Source organism: Sinohyriopsis cumingii, unplaced genomic scaffold, assembly GCF_028554795.1.
Source record: "Sinohyriopsis cumingii isolate HCF-2022 unplaced genomic scaffold, ASM2855479v2 utg003075l, whole genome shotgun sequence".
Lineage (NCBI taxonomy): Eukaryota > Metazoa > Mollusca > Bivalvia > Unionida > Unionidae > Sinohyriopsis > Sinohyriopsis cumingii.
In genome coordinates, this window is record NW_028316388.1 from 32,361 (window position 1) to 47,361 (window position 15,001).

The following is a 15,001-nucleotide window of genomic DNA, read 5'->3' on the forward strand; positions in this document are numbered from 1 at the left end:
GCCGTCTTGAAAAGGGTTATTCTAAGCAGGTGCAATATTATGCTTAGGATCCCAAGCACAGGAGACTTGATGTCCCCAAATCTGCCAAATTTAGGCACTCTTCAAATTTCAGAGGGATATAGAAAAATACTATACAGTATTAATTGCACTATTAATGGTAAAAAAATGAAATAATCTTGCATGCTTTTACAGTCTTGCCACCTTAACTTTTCTTGTCTGCAATGAATTATCATCTTTTCCTTTAACACTTATGTTATTATCATAAATAATTTATGTGCTTGTATAACCCATAAAAACATTGACATGTTTGATTCGCCAAAGAAAGCTACTCTTGACCATTCCAGATCATGTTCTCATTTAACGTGAGTGTTCCATCATTATCTACCTGCATTTTTTATAATAATTTTCATGATTTCTTAACTATTTATCTTTTCAAACTAATAATTGATTGATTTAATGCAAAATTTATATTGATCTGCATGTTTTCACCCCAAAATATTGTCTTATCATTAATTAAACCTTGAAAATATGTTACACTCGAGTTTGTCAGTATCTTTGCAGCACAGTAGACTACTACAAACCCTAATTCTTTTGACTGCCAGAAATGTTGTTTTAAAATGGAAATTAATTACCATCTTAAAGTTTTATTTTTATATATTGTCTAGACTGACTGTCTGTCACCAGAACCAACACAGACATGGACAGATTAATGCCAAAGAAAATTGTTTTAGAATTTTTTTTAAAATTTCACAAAAGAAAAGGTATGCCCACACATGAGTCAAGACTTAGGAGACATAAGACAAAAGATTATGGGAAACCCATGATTCTGCACTCATGGTGCAACACAGCTGGTGTTTTTTATATTCAGGTAAATATGTCATGATTTATGTATAAATGAGACCTTACAAATGGTTTTCTTTATACATCAGGTGGTTGTTAAATGCTGGCGGTCTCTAAAGTAGGTTTCAGTGTAGTTAATTAAAACAACTGATCATATTTACATAAAAATGTAAACCAAAATAAATTTCTTGCAGAAACGCCTGGAAAATATGAGGTCATCCTCCCAATCCTGTTGAATGACAGTGAAAAGCCATATCAATATCTTCATGTGGTTGGTGAACTGAAGTCTCCCAAACTCTGGTTTGATCCTTTGGCCATAGTCATGACACCTGTTCCATTAACTACTGATGTCAGTGCTGAATTTACCATTTTTGCCGCCCAGTTTAAAGAGTAAGTGCATTTGAAGGTAAAAAAAAATTTATAAACACTGAATGTCACAAAATATGCACAGCTTAAAACTTTTTACAAATTGAGCAAGACAACTGAATTAGCAATTTTATGTCTGTTATGTGCTGAATACACTATATTTGGGAACACTTGATAAAACCAACATGCCATAATTTACAGTATTTATATAACTCAACAGAAATTCAGATAATATGGGTTTGCAAGACAAATAAATGAGACATAGATGTGGTGTTGACCTACAGATACAATACTGACCAGAGTCTTATTTGCATTTCTATCAGAATAATAGTGAAAATTCATGAATTGTATGGAGTTGTTTATAATCCATAAAAATGATTGTGCAAATTCATTAATTAGAGACAGTTGATTATATTCCGTAAGAATGAGTGCAGATTCATGAATTTTTCTGTCAGTGAAATAATTTATAAGTACTTACTGTGAAACAATTGACTAATAAGTACATTACTGTGAAATACTTTATTATTAATATGTAATTACCTCAGTTAATTATGTTATTCATTCGTTGATTATCTAGAAGGCCAGTTTAAATAAAAAGCAAAGAATGTTTTGTTTTATAAGAAAATTATGTAGCCATTGTTTACACTTACAGTAAAAATGTTTCGTTTAGAAAACTCCTGCACTTTTATCTTTGTGTTCTCTTCTAGGACAACAAAAATTATTGCTGTTCTACCTGAAGTGGAATGTGAAGACACTAGCAAGGTGTCCCCACTACGAGTATCTTTCCCAGAGGGTCAAGGTCAGTGTTATATGTATCTGTATTGTTTATAACTCTTGGTACATAATTGTGTCAGTATTATGCACAGTTTTTATTAATGGCTAAAAATTTTAAAGATCATCTATAGTCAAGATATTAATTTTTGTAAACAGGTATATTAATTCTATTTTAAGATTTCATGACTGTAGATTGCATAGGATCTATGAATAGTTGTTGACATTGGTGTTTACAACCAATAATAGTAATATTAATTATAAGACTTGTTTACGAGTTTGATGTTGTTTCCCATTGGACAAGTAAGTCAGGTGGGTTCTTAGAAGAATATAAGCTATTTCCCAATGGATGGGTTAGGTCACATAAATAGGTATTTTGAAATACTAGATTAAGTACTAAGATCTGTCACATGGGTTGTGCTGTGACATACTGTCATAATAGATTCTTGAGGGTGTATATAAGGAGAGAACTGAGCAATTAGATTCTTTCCTATTTTGTATTCATTCTTATCTTTGACTTTTGTTTCATATGTAAAAATCAGTCTGCAGATGTATTTGATGTTGTATTAAGATAATTTGAGAGGAGGTATTTGTTAGGATTATTGATTGGAAATACAAAGTGCTCACTGAACTAAAATATTATTCTGGGATTATTGTGAATTATTGTAAGGAATTTTGGACAATGCCATTGTGATACATGCATTCGAGGATATGAAATTCATTCAGAACTTTCAATTCTTTTGGACTTAAATTGAAGCTTTTAGGATTATTTTGGATTTAATTCATAATACTGCATTGTTATTTATAGCTGAATATTAAATTTATTTGTTAAGTTTTGCAAAACTTATTGGTTTTGCTTCTTTCTGCTACTTAGTTTATGACCATTAAGTTATAACAGTCAGTCTGATGGAAACCTGCGCTATTGAATTTCTTCTTATGTACTGTAAAGTCTCAATAATAAACACATACAAAAAGAATATATTGAAAAGAAATGCACAGAGGCTTTTGAAACTTATGTGTTTTGTTGTATGATAGGTAAAGTCATTGATGTATATGACTACTTTTGTTTTAGGGCCCAGAGTGGCCAAGTGGTCTAAAGTGCTCTCTGTTACGGATCACTGCCATCTCACCTCTGTCTGCATGGATTCAAGTCTCAGATTCAGTTAACGTGGGTACGTGAGAAAGCTTGCCAGTAGCTTCTCATGGATCGGTGGTTCTTTCCAGGGTTTTCCCAGGATCTTCCTCTACCATTAATACTGGCCACCATGTATAGCCTATAGTGTGCTGAAAAATGGTGTTAAACCCGACAACAACAACTTTTGTTTTAAATTTTTTGATCAGCTTGAATGTGCTCTAACTACTCTATATTTATCTTTTATTGGTTATTCATCTTTTTGTAGTTTATCACTCCTTGTGGGCGGTAAGCATAAACAATTAAATTTTATGACTAGTTGTATATATAAAACATATCCTTAAAATGATCAGATGTGATGTCTCTGTGCCACCCCCACCCACCAACCCCTCCCAGATAAGAGACAGTTGTATTTTAGTCAAAATAGTCATTGATAGCACTATTTAAAAAGATTCAGAAGTACAAATGTTTGATTGGAAAGAGAAGAAAAGTGATAAAAGCACTGTTATAGTAGCATTGGTATACTAGATGTTTTTATTTTGAGGGGGATCACTGTAAGAGGACATTTTATACTGGGTAGTGAGAGATCACTGTAAGGGGATATTTTATACTGGGTAGTGAGAGATCACTGTAATAGGACATTTTATACTGGGTAGTGAGAGATCACTGTAAGAGGACATTGTATAATGGGTAATGAGATATCACTGTAAGAGGACATTGTATACTGGGTAGTGAGAGATCACTGTAAGAGGACATTTTATACTGGGTAGTGAGAGATCACTGTAAGAGGACATTGTATACTGGGCGTCTTCATAATGTGAGACCTCTGTACAACACACTCAGAATGGTTTTTATGTTCATGTAAGGTGGTAGGCATGAAATCATTCATTCTGGAGAAGTCTGCTAAGAATTGGAGACCATTTCCACTGCACATGCAGGAACCAGGAATCAAACCTGCTACCATGAAGATGCAAAGCAAGTGTGTTACTGCTGCTCTTTGAGCTTCCAGTATCTATAATAAATTTTTTACAAATTTAGAGTTGTAAGCTTAGGTTTGTTTGGGAAATTACTAGTTTGGATTATTAAATGATAACGTTTTTTTACCCTTTTTTTCCAGAGGTGAAGCCATGTTGTGGGGATGAGGGTCAGATAGAACCTTACACCATGGCCTGTAAGATCACTTTCTCCTGTCCCAAGCCTGTCTCCTTTACTGCACCTATCAAGTTTACTCTTCCTGATGGAAAAGCGTAAGTCAATAAATCTTTCAACCATTCTTACAGATTCACTGATCTAGCTATCCAAACAGAGCTGAAAGTGTTAACCTTGTTCATAAAGCCGTATGCATGGAAGTGAGATTGATTCTTGTATATGACTTTAATGACAAATTTATATTTTCCATTTTCGTGCTGGAGAACTGTTAAAGACTTCACCCATTTGGGTCTTTTGAAAATGTAAGCATGCAACCACTGAGTATTAAAAACTTGTACAAGAAATGAGGTGTGTTCCTGTGCACATTTTATAACTTCTATAAATCAGACACAGATGTAACAAAATTTTAGTGTACAAATTTAGATATGATGTCTGCAACTGTAGTATTAATAGCTGTAATGAAAATAAATAAGCAGTGCTTACTAATTAACTCATGGTGCATGGTTTGATGGTTATAACATTTTAGAAATCGGTGCTAATCTTTCAATACTGGCATCATTCTTTGCTATGGATTCAGATTAATTACCCATTTATTTCTTGGAATTTGTGGTTAATTGTTACACAGTACAAATTTAAATAACTGTCCTTGCCGTAAAACTGTTTCTTTTAGTGTCATATCCGCAAATAAAAATACCAATGAAAAAATTATTTTTGAATAACCTGATAAAATGATGCCCATAAAAGTTCATTAATATTATCTGAAAATTCATCTGAAAATTCATCTTTTACTGTGAATTCATTTATCTATTGGGTATTAATTTGTATGACTTTTCATGATATCATGATTTCACTGGACAGTGAAATTTTCTAAACCATCCCTTTTGTAACCTGGCCACTTTTGTCAACTAGCAGAATATGTTGGTCCCAATATGGTCTCTATAACTGAACCTCTGTATCCTGTCCAAACCTGTAAAACAGTCCGATACTTTGCTCATGACAGTGTCCGTTTATGAAAGCTTAACTGTATTTAAACCTGTGGGAATGAAAGGACAGTCTTACTTTCTTCAAGATTGCATTTTGTTTTCATTGGGTCTTTAAATTTGATGGCTTGCAGTTATCATGAAATCCACAACAAGAATGATAAACATAAAATTAATAGCAGAGAACAGTTATATAACACTTGCTGGTATAATCATAACCAGATTTTATCATACAGCTAAAAGAAACAAAAATCGTTGTTATAAACTCATCATCCAATATGTGATGATAATTGTTAATACTGGGATAAGTCAGCTGACCAAACCATTGCATGCCATAGGACAGTCAGTGTTTTACTGCCATCTAATGTTTGTCCATTGCATGCCATAGGACAGCCAGTGTTTTACTGCCATCTAATGTTTGTCCATTGCATGCCATAGGACAGCCAGTGTTTTACTGCCATCTAATGTTTGTCCATTGCATGCCATAGGACAGCCAATGTTTTACTGACATCTAATGTTTGTCCATTGCATGCCATAGGACAGTCAGTGTTTTACTGCTATCTAATGTTTATTTGTTTTTCGTCAGTTTCAATCTGATGGTGACAGCCACTGCCGACAACTGCCTGCTGACCTGCTACCCCTTCCTGGCTATCCACAGAACTGATCACCAGATTGTCTGTGAACAGGTGATGGTCACCACACCCCAACACCACCCCACAATTGACCAACTTTTTATATTAATAAAACAAGTGAATATTTAAGTCTATCTCCAATGAATTCAACAATGTTGTTGTTATAAGATCAGGAAAATTGTGCTCATGCTCAAGGGTATATTTACTAAAAGTGAAAATCAAGGTAATATTTACAAAAAGTGAAAATCAAGGGTATATTTACAAAATGTGAAAATCAAGGGTATGTTTACAAAGAGTGAAAATCAAAGGTATATTTACAAAAAGTGAAAATCAAGGTAATATTTACAAAAAGTGAAAATCAAGGGTACATTTACAAAAGTGAAAATCAAGGGTATATTTACAAAAAAATAAAATCAAGGGTATATTTACAAAGAGTGAAAATCAAGGGTATATTTACTAAAAGTGAAAATCAAGGGTATATTTACAAAAAGTAAAAATCAAGGTAATATTTACAAAAAGTGAAAATCAAGGGTATATTTACAAAAAGTGAAAATCAAGGGTATATTTACAAAAAGTGAAAATCAAGGGTATATTTACAAAAAGTAAAAATCAAGGTAATATTTACAAAAAGTGAAAATCAAGGGTATATTTACAAAAAGTGAAAATCAAGGATATATTTACAAAAAGTGAAAATCAAGGGTATATTTACAAAAAGGGAAAATCAAGGTAATATATACAAAAAGTGAAAATCAAGGTAATATTTACAAAAAGTGAAAATCAAGGGTATATTTACAAAAAGTGAAAATCAAGGGTATATTTACAAAAAGTGAAAATCAAGGTAATATATACAAAAAGTGAAAATCAAGGTAATATTTACAAAAAGTGAAAATCAAGGGTATATTTACAGCGAGTGAAAATTCAGATATTAGGCAACATATACTTTTTATTTTTCCACTTTTTGCAAAGGGGGAGGGCTTTGTCTTCACTACTTGCAAAGTAGGAGGGCTTTGACTTCACTATTTGCAAAGGAAGAGGACTTTGACTTCACTATTTGGAAAGGAGGAGGGCTTTGACTTCACTATTTGCAAAGGGAGAGGACTTTGACTTTACTATTTGCAAAGAGAGAGGACTTTGACTTCACTTTGCAAAGGAATAGTGCTTTGACTTTACTAATTGCAAAGAGGCAGGGCTTTGACTTTACTATTTGCAAAGTGACACAGCTTTGACTTTACTACTTGCAAAGGGGCAGGGCATTAACTTCACTATTTGCAAAGGGAGAGGACTTTGACTTTACTTTGCAGAGGAATAGCGCTTTGACTTTACTAATTGCAAAGAGGCACAGATTTGACTTTACTTATTGCAAATGGGGCAGGGCATTGACTTCACTATTTGCAAAGGAGCAGGACTTTGACTTTACTGTTCGCAAAGGGGCATGGCTTTGACTTTACTAATTGCAAATGGGACAGGGCTTTGACTTTACTATTCGCAAAGTGACACAGCTTTGACTTTACTATTTGCAATGGGGCAGGGCTTTGACGTGACTTTTTGCAAAGGGAGAGGGCTTTGACTTCACTTTGCAAAGGAGTAGGGCTTTGACTTTACTAATTGCAATCGGGCAGGGCTTTGACATTACTTTTGTGGACCTAAATGCAGTTTTATAAATCTTTATTCATAAGTCAATATTGAAATTAAAGAAATATTTAGTGTTGCTTATATTGGGATTAATGATACCATACACCACTTCTTGACATTTATAAGGAATTTTTACAAGTTGGTACTGTGTTTCCTTATATTCCCCACCACAACAGTATGGTGTTAACCTTGTCTATCTGTCCATCCATTACAGCATGGAAAATGTTTGCATTATTTCAGGTACTGTTTTCATTCATCCATGTTCCATGAACACATTTCTAGTTTATTTTAACTTTGGCAAGTATTTTATTTTCAGCACAATTACAGAGTTGGAGTCAAATTAAACTGAAGCATTTGTTGTACATTTAGTTAAGTATTTATAAAATTGAACCAGTTTAGATCGGAATCTTGCTTTTCAATTTCAAATCAAAGGGGTCATCTCCAAAAGGACACAAGACTACATCCAAGGAGAGCTTGAATGCAGGAGAGGCTGTGTTTGTGCCTTGTCAGACTCCTCAGCTAGCAAGTCGGCCAAGTACGAGTGCCACCAGCTCCAACTTCCAAATATCATCCTCCAGCTATGAGTCTACAACCAGTGTCACAGGTATAAAAAAATTCACCACATAGAAATTGAACTTTACTCCTTCCACTTTCAGAGATCCTTGTGTTCAGCCTGACAAAAATGAAATGATGATCATATATACATAACTTTATTCAACATTTAAATGTCATTTTCAAAATGAGGCTCCAACACTAGTAATGTGTATTATAAGCAGTCTTATAAGCACTCTGATCTTTACAATCCTTTGAACCCTAGAGCTCCTTCACTATATCAGAAAACAAAGGAAACAAGCATTAGGTTATTCAGTTTCCTCTTATTGTACGTCCATTACAAAAATAACAAGAGATTTACATGTCACTAATGTACAGTTTTTAAAACACAGTCTACTCCATTTACCTGTCACTAGTATTCATGAGATTTACCTGTCACCAAATGTACAGTTTTTTAAAACAGTCTCCTCCATTAACCTGTTACCAACATACACTTTTTTAAAACAGTCTACTTCAAGCCATCAATTATAAATACATTCATTACAAGAATAACAATAAATTTACCTGTCACCAGTGTACATGAGTTTACTACGTTTACTTGTCACCAGTGTACAGTTTTAAAAAAAGTCTATTCCATTTACCTATCACTAATGTACATGAGATTAAACTGTCACCGATGTACAGTTTTAGAAAAACAATCTAATCCATTAACCTGTTACCGATGTTCACTTTTTTAAAAACCGTCTTGAATTATTCAAAAACAAGTTTCAGATGCTCTGAAACTTTGCTGTGGATTAAAAATCTAGCTGAGATTAGAAATGTCCGCTCATTTCCTTCTTCTAAACTCAGTATATCTAGTGTCTTCAGCTATGTAGTTAAAATGTGAATGAATACTGTATTTGTTTGTATTCATAATTGTCTCTGGGCATGATTAAATACACTACCCATCTATTTTTCACTAATTTCATATTGCATGTATATTGACTATGTGGATTCAATATGTATGCGCAAGTATCCATCTGGTGAAAGGAAATAAAGGGAATATGTTGTTTTCTATACATGGACATGAAGCTGTGTACATGCATGTATATGTGTGCATTTGTATATAAATAAGTTCCTTTATATGAGGGACTCATTTTTTAAAATTATTATTATGATTATTATTATTATTATTATTATTATTATTATTATTATTATTATTATTATCATTATTATTATTTCACAAGGGGCCATGGATAGCTCAGTTAGTAGAGCATATGACTCCTAGTCCAATGGTTGTGGGTTCAGTACCCAAGAAGGCCAGCCCAGGATGGCCACTTCAGTGTGTTCTTGGGAAAGGCATTTAACTCCCATTTCCTTAGAATGATACAGTCAATAATGTGGTAAAAGTTAAATTAAAAACAGACAACCAACCAACCGTTACCTTTTCGACCCCATCTACATCTTTTCTCTGAATTCTTCTAAATGTCTGGGGTTGTGTGTTTTATCGTTCCACCTTTCTGTTTCATAAATTTAACAGTTATCATTTTAGCAGACACAGATTTGTGCCTTGAAAGTGTAAACTCATTATTTTTTAATACTAAAATCATTGAAAAATGGTAGATTTTCCTTTTTTGGGCAAAAATCATAATGTTGGAAACTTTCAGTACAGATTTCTGTATGATAATGTGTTGGTAATGATGATGATGATAAAAATAGAATTATGTTAAATGACAGTCAAACAGCAATTATAGCAACACCCACTTTTTCAGATTCCACAGAGCGCAGTACACCGAGGAACAGGGATGGAGCCATGAACAAACCACCTTCAGGTTCTGACCACATCAGTCGAAATAACCCTGACCTTGCCTCTCGCTCTCTTGGGTCTGCAGTATTTCCAGATGAAGACTCTGAAGAAGGGATCTTCTATATGGAGGTTCTGCTAGCGGTACAGCGATGGTTCTCTGCCCAGGGATGGCCCGGTGGCCCTTACCCTGTCATCATCCCAAACAGTCTGAGATGGTGAGTCTGATAAAATATCTGGTCTTATACTACACTAATCCTTATTACCCCAGTGCAATATAAAGCACAGAGTTAATCTGATACCAAGGCTTTATGGAATTAGGGAATAACCACATTGTATTTTAAAAATCTGAGGATTTTATTGTTAGTTTATCTATTGCAAATTGAATTTTAAACAGAGCTAGTAAAACATATGTTTTTGATAATAAAACCACCATTAACATCCATAAATTCTCAAACACCAGATGTTTTGCTTATTCTAACATAGATTTATGAAAAGTTTGTCTAAAAATGTCATAAAGTGTCCTCCTCCATGGCTCCGCATCATGAGGGTGGGGGTCGTCTTGCTGTCCAATAATCAGAAATTGTCCTCTTCCCTGGTTCTATCAACAGCAGAAGAGCCTTGCTGTAAACAAATGGCAGACTATTTCATTCTCCCTGGCCCTACATTACAGGGAGAGTTTTGTTGTCATAAAGGCACATAATGTTCTGGATGTATATCACATGGAGAGTCTTGCTTTAAAAATGCAGACCTACCAGACCCTTTTGGTTGTACCATAGGAATTACTAAAATTATCTTTCAATTATGGACTTTCGGAACTGTAGGAAAATATATAAAAGCACAATCATTGCAGTCAGATATGGATAGAGGCTTGTCCAGGTTGGGATTATCACATTAGTGGAGGATTTCTATGTGGAGCCATATTTAGTTTTAACATTTTAATATACGAATGTTTTTCATGCATAAGGACCACATGATGAAGCTTTTACATTATGGCATAGTCTGGAAATGTCCAACAATCAAAAACAAGGGCAAAGGGGACAGTCAGCTTCAATCAGGCAAAGGGTGCAGTCTGAGTCATGAAAAGTCAGCTTCAATAAGGCAAAGGGTGCAGTCCACGTCATGAAAAGTCAGCAGCAATCAGGCAAAGAGGGCAGTCCACCTCATGAAAAGTCAGCAGCAATCAGGCAAAGGGTGCAGTCCACCTCATGAAATGTCAGCAGCAATCTGGCACAAAGTTTATAAAAAAATATTTAGATCCTTGCCCATGCTTGATAAAAACCAAGAAAGGTGTCAGTTACTTTCATTGGACATTATGTCATGTTGATTTGAGTATTGACCATTGCAGTAGAGAATAGCCACTGGCCATGAATGAAAAAGTAACAATAGATTTGATGAAGCTGAGATTTATTGCAAGAAATAGTTGAACTCCATACAGTTTGAAACTGCAGTTTCAGAAACTGAACTGGAGTCCATTAAGGCTGAAGTGTACTTCATGAACTTTATATTTGAATATTAGGTCAATTATGCTGCATCAGACTTTTCATGTTTTCCAAGGCAACATTAGCAGTACATGCTATTTTGTTATACCATTCTGAAAATTAAGATATTGATAATCATATATAGAGGTCTTTTAAGGTGCAGGTCTGAAATGACATCAAATTTCTGACAGTTTATTTGTTGACCTTACTATTGCAAGTTTTGATGTTCCACCAGTCGGAAAATGTTACATTCACAAGCATGTTAGAATTGAATTGTAATAGCTGGATTCTTGCGGTGCAGGGATGGGGATTTTTGGTAATGAAAATTAACAGGTTTTTTTAAGTCAACTAAACTTCCTGCAATGCTACAAGGAATAATTAGAAATATTTAGAAGGAAACAACATCTAGGTTTCTGCAACAGATACATCAATATGGGAACAAAACCTATATTAATTGTAACATAAAACTATATTAATTGTTACAAAAGACTATATTAATTGTAACAAAGACTATATTAATGGTAACATAAGACTATATTAATTTAATGAAGACTATTAATTGTAACAAAGACTATATTAATTGTAACAAAAACTATATTAATCATAACAAAAGACTATATTAATAGTAACAAAGACTATATTAATGGTAACAAAAGACTATATTAATAGTAACAAAAGACTATTAACTGTAACATAAGACTATTAATTGTAACAAAATAATATTAATTGTAACAAAGACTATATTAATTGTAACAAAAACTATATTAATTGTAACATAAGACTATATTGTAACAAAGACTATATTAATGGTAACAAAAGACTATATTAATAGTAACAAAAGACTATATTAATAGTAACAAAGACTATATTAATGGTAACAAAAGACTATATTAATAGTAACAAAAGACTATTAATTGTAACAAAAGACTATTAATTGTAACAAAGACTATATTAATTGTAACAAAAACTATATTAATTGTAACATAAGACTATATTAATTGTAACAAAAGTCTATTAATTGTAACAAAAGACTATATTAATAGTAACAAAAGACTATTAATTGTAACAAAAGACTATTAATTGTAACAAAGACTATATTAATTGTAGCAAAGACTATATTAATTGTAACAAAAGACTATATTAATAGTAACAAAGACTTTATTAATGGTAACAAAAGACTATATTAATAGTAACAAAAGACTATTAATTGTAACAAAAGACTATTAATTGTAACAAAAGACTGTTAATTGTAACAAAGACTTTATTAATTGTAACATAAACTATATTAATTGTAACATAAGACTATATTAATTGTAACAAAAGTCTATTAATTGTAACAAAGACTATATTAATTGTAACAAAAACTATATTAATTGTAACAAAACATATATTAATTGTAACAAAGACTATATTAATTGTAACAAAAAACTATATTCCATTCATTGTAAAAGAGGCTATATTAATTGTAACAAAAGACTGTTATAAAATACTATATTATATTTATTGTACCAAAATGCTATATTTTATTAATTGTAACAAAAGATTATATTATATTAATTGTAACAAAAGACTATATTAACTGTTACAAAATAGTATATTATATTTATTGTTGCAAAAGGCTATATTTTATTAATTGTAACAAAAGATTATATTATATTAATTGTAACAAAGACTATGTTCTGTTAATTATAATTAAAGACTACATACTATTAATTGTAATAAAAGATAATATTGTATTAATTGTTAATTAACAAAATTATACAAGAGGTAAAATTTTAAACTTATATACTTATATTACTTGAAAATAAAATTTTGCATAGTATAGTAAGAATTGAATCTTATGGAGTCCTGAGGATTGAAAATTGATTATGCATGACATAAATGGCCATAGTGAGTCACTGGCAACATTCTTACATAGGTCGACTTATAACGAAGGCAACTTTCTTACCATTGTTGACTTATAGTAAAGGTATCATTCTTACCTATGTTGGCTTATAAGAAAGGCAACATTTTTACCTATGTAGACTTATAGAATAGGCAACATTCTTATGTTCACTTATAGCAAAGGCAACATTCTTATGTTGACTTGTAGCTAAAGCAACATTGTTACCTATGTTGACTTATAAGAAAGGCAACATTCTTACCTATGTAGACTTATAGATTAGGCAACATTGTTATGTTCACTTATAGCAAAGGCAACATTGTTACTTATAAAGTGTAGTCTTCATGTCTTGTATATAATGGAAGTTAAAGACATCATTCTTAATTTGAAACACATTTATTCTTTCCACATTCTAGTGGTATTAGTAAGAAACCAGTAGAGGATGATGCTCCCAAGGCAGCCAAGGCAGGAAGTTGGGACACTAACAACATCAAAAAGGAATTCAAGACAATATATGACATGGTGGGCCATCTAACTGGGAGACAAGTGCCAGGCATTCCGATTGGTTCACCTTTACCCTCTGACCTCATTGAGAGGGTCAAGCAGATATACTGGCAGCATTCCACTCTGCTAACTTTCATAAGGTTGGTGTTTTAAGCACATTGTGAATTTGTATGTTCGTGTATGTATATATGTTTGTCTGCATACCCACTTTATCAAGCTGATATATAGTTGATTCTAAAACATACTTTCTTATCTTTGTGATCAAATTATTCAGATAATATATGCTACTGACAGTTTAATTGCTTCCATATTAATTTGGTTGCTGTATTTCTTCCAGTAAATCTGTATGATTGTTTTTTTTGCTCTTCTGGATTTTTGGTAATATAGCCAGTAATTTGTCCCCTTTTTTCTGGATGATAAAAGAACCAGTAAATATTTGAGCCAAATGATCAATATTCGACTTGTTTCATTAACATCATACTTTGGTTCAGTTGTAAGGTCAAGTTAACCTTTATTTGATAGTGACATTGACATCACATTTTATAAACCCATCTCATTACTAACAAAAGATGATAAGAGCTTATGGGATGGACCATTGTTCATGAAACTTTACACACACATTCATCCCAAAGTCTACTTGGGTTGTAAATGAAAAATATGCTGTTCAGACATCTAATATGGCTGCCACAGCAGCCATAATGAAAATTTTGCCATAGTACTCATCCTGAATGAATGGTTGTATCAAATGGGGTTTTCACTAAAGTCTCATTATAGTGTCTAGTTTGTCCTGAACGAAAGGATGCCAGTCTAATGTCAAATATGACCACCATGGCAGCCATCTTGTAAATCTTATTATCACTACTCCTCCTAAACAGGAAGTCATATTGACATGGTTTTTTTACCAGAATATTTTTTCTTATGATATTTAGTTGGTCCTAAACAAAAATGGCTCCATTCTGACTACAAATTTTTAAAGTCCTGAATGGAGGGTCACAGTGGCTAATTTTACCACTAAACAGTTAAAAAGATGAAATGGTCTTATCTCGAATTCTGGGAGATAATTTTCTGACAATATAGCATCAGTCTTTTTTGATGGACTATTTTTTATATTTCACATGACTTTGTATAATGAGAGAGTCTTTTATATTGCACATGACTGTGTAATTAGGGACTCTTGTTTATATTACACATGTAATATAATGTCATTAAGTCACACATTGTCAAAATATGTCCAAGATTTCCAGCTGTATCAAAGGTAATCAGTTTATTGAACAAGACATCAATTCTGTGTTATGAT

The 15,001-nt window shown here is 32.7% G+C and overlaps 1 protein-coding gene across 1 annotated transcript in view; it reads left to right on the forward strand.

Moving 5' to 3' along the window:
* Positions 1-15,001, forward strand: part of LOC149769890 (cilia- and flagella-associated protein 47-like) — a gene marked incomplete at its 5' end in the record, with an annotated part of 123,966 nt that overhangs the window by 32,299 nt on the left and 76,666 nt on the right. Inside the window, 7 exons of the mRNA XM_089949694.1 lie at positions 1,035-1,230; positions 1,914-2,005; positions 4,227-4,356; positions 5,825-5,924; positions 7,935-8,106; positions 9,806-10,055; positions 13,617-13,844. Coding sequence (XP_089805820.1) covers positions 1,035-1,230; positions 1,914-2,005; positions 4,227-4,356; positions 5,825-5,924; positions 7,935-8,106; positions 9,806-10,055; positions 13,617-13,844 — 1,168 coding nt within the window. The remainder of the gene's footprint in view (positions 1-1,034; positions 1,231-1,913; positions 2,006-4,226; positions 4,357-5,824; positions 5,925-7,934; positions 8,107-9,805; positions 10,056-13,616; positions 13,845-15,001) is intronic.